Raw genomic sequence first — 1,501 nt, 5'->3', positions numbered from 1 at the left:
TGCCAAGTTTTGGACATTTTATGGCGTCCTTTTATGGTTTTATAAAAGTGTAGACCATAGAAAACTGCCATCGATTTGTTTTTTACACTAACATGGAAAAAGTACGGGCGGAATTGGCTTTTTTTTTTCGTTGAGAAAGCGCGCGCGTTACATCTGACGTCAATTTGGATAGTTATTGTAAAAAAATCTTTAGAGCAAATATGGCCGACTATTTATGGCCTCCTGAAATAACACTCATTGTGACAACGTAACAATCTACGTTCATCCTCTAGGATACAATACAAATAACACATTGAAAGGTGGTGACTGCATTAGGTCAGTTCAGAATATAAGCAACCCTTACTTTTTCCAGTAAACAACTAGAAGACTCTTGCTTTAATTTTCGTAAGATATTGAAATTGAAGTTTGAAACGAGGTAGGGGAATAAAACAACATATTTTTATATTTCTCTTTACATGTGCCTCCGAGATGAGTGATAATTGTTTCGTTTTACTCCCCTAAGCCTTGTTTACAAGCTAGAATTTTAACATATCGAGATTGGTCTATTAAAAAAAAAAAAAAAAAAAAAAAAACGAGGGAGGAACCTCTCTACTGAAGCAGCTGGATGGTCACTTGGATGTTGAGCGCTCCATCTCCGTCCACATAGCGCGCCTTCACCTCGTCCAACGGTAGAAATTCCTCCCATCCCAAAGGATCCTCCTGCTGAAGCCACTGTTTTTTTTGGTGTTCGTTTCACAAACACCTCCCTGCCATTCCGCAGTGCAACACTGTCATATGTAAAATATACCCAGAATATTGGCTTTTACAACAATGTATTTCAGCGGTGACTATGTTGTTGATGGTTATTATTATTATTATTATTATTATTATTATTATTATTATTATTGTTGTTGTTATTATTATTATTATTATTATTATTATTATTATTGTTGTTATTATTATTATTATTGTTGTTGTTATTATTATTATTATTATTATTATTATAATTATCATTATTATTATTATTATTATTATTACTATTACTATTATAATTTGACTATAAAAAATTGCGATAAAACATTTCGTAAAAACATTATAAAAAGGTTAAAAAACACGACGTTTCGATGTACATTACATCATTATCAAGTGAAATTAAAAATGCAAGATTGCGGCTATAAATACAAAAATGGACAATAGATATTAATTAAAATGGTAGCATTGAAGAATGCTACCGGTTAAACAAAAAGTTTCGCACGTATAGAGTCCGTTTGAGTGTTCAAGCAAGGCTTAAGTTTCTTGATGTACAGCATTTCAAATACCAAACAATCAAATTTGCTCTGACACTTTCTCAAGATGTTAAAATGGCCCTGATTCAATAGGTGTTTGCTCCCGTGAGCTTCAAGAAAATGTTTGCCAATTGCCGAGTTCTTGTGCTCAGCAACGCGTTGAAAAAGGTGTCTGGCTGTATAGCCGACATAATCTGCATCGCACAGATCACATGAAAAATAGTATACAACGCATT

General features: G+C 33.1%; 1 protein-coding gene and 1 pseudogene across 2 annotated transcripts in view; both read right to left on the bottom strand.

Moving 5' to 3' along the window:
* Positions 1 to 469: 469 nt before the first annotated feature.
* Positions 470 to 1,501, bottom strand: part of LOC146489502 (TNF receptor-associated factor 6-like) — a 7,345-nt pseudogene continuing 6,313 nt past the window's right edge. Inside the window, exon 5 of the transcript XR_014865068.1 lies at positions 470 to 767. The product of XR_014865068.1 is annotated as a TNF receptor-associated factor 6-like (transcript). The remainder of the gene's footprint in view (positions 768 to 1,501) is intronic.
* Positions 1,055 to 1,501, bottom strand: part of LOC146489503 (uncharacterized) — a 2,407-nt gene continuing 1,960 nt past the window's right edge. The window contains exon 1 of the mRNA XM_085111668.1: positions 1,055 to 1,501. This exon is cut by the window's right edge and continues 1,960 nt beyond it. Coding sequence (XP_084967794.1) covers positions 1,215 to 1,501 — 287 coding nt within the window. The 3' untranslated portion in view covers positions 1,055 to 1,214.

Source organism: Pavona decussata, unplaced genomic scaffold (genome assembly GCF_977016875.1).
Source record: "Pavona decussata unplaced genomic scaffold, jaPavDecu1.1 SCAFFOLD_6, whole genome shotgun sequence".
NCBI classification, from domain to species: Eukaryota; Metazoa; Cnidaria; class Anthozoa; order Scleractinia; family Agariciidae; genus Pavona; species Pavona decussata.
The sequence above is the reverse complement of the archived record's forward strand: the minus strand, read 5'-3'. Positions and strand labels throughout refer to the sequence as shown.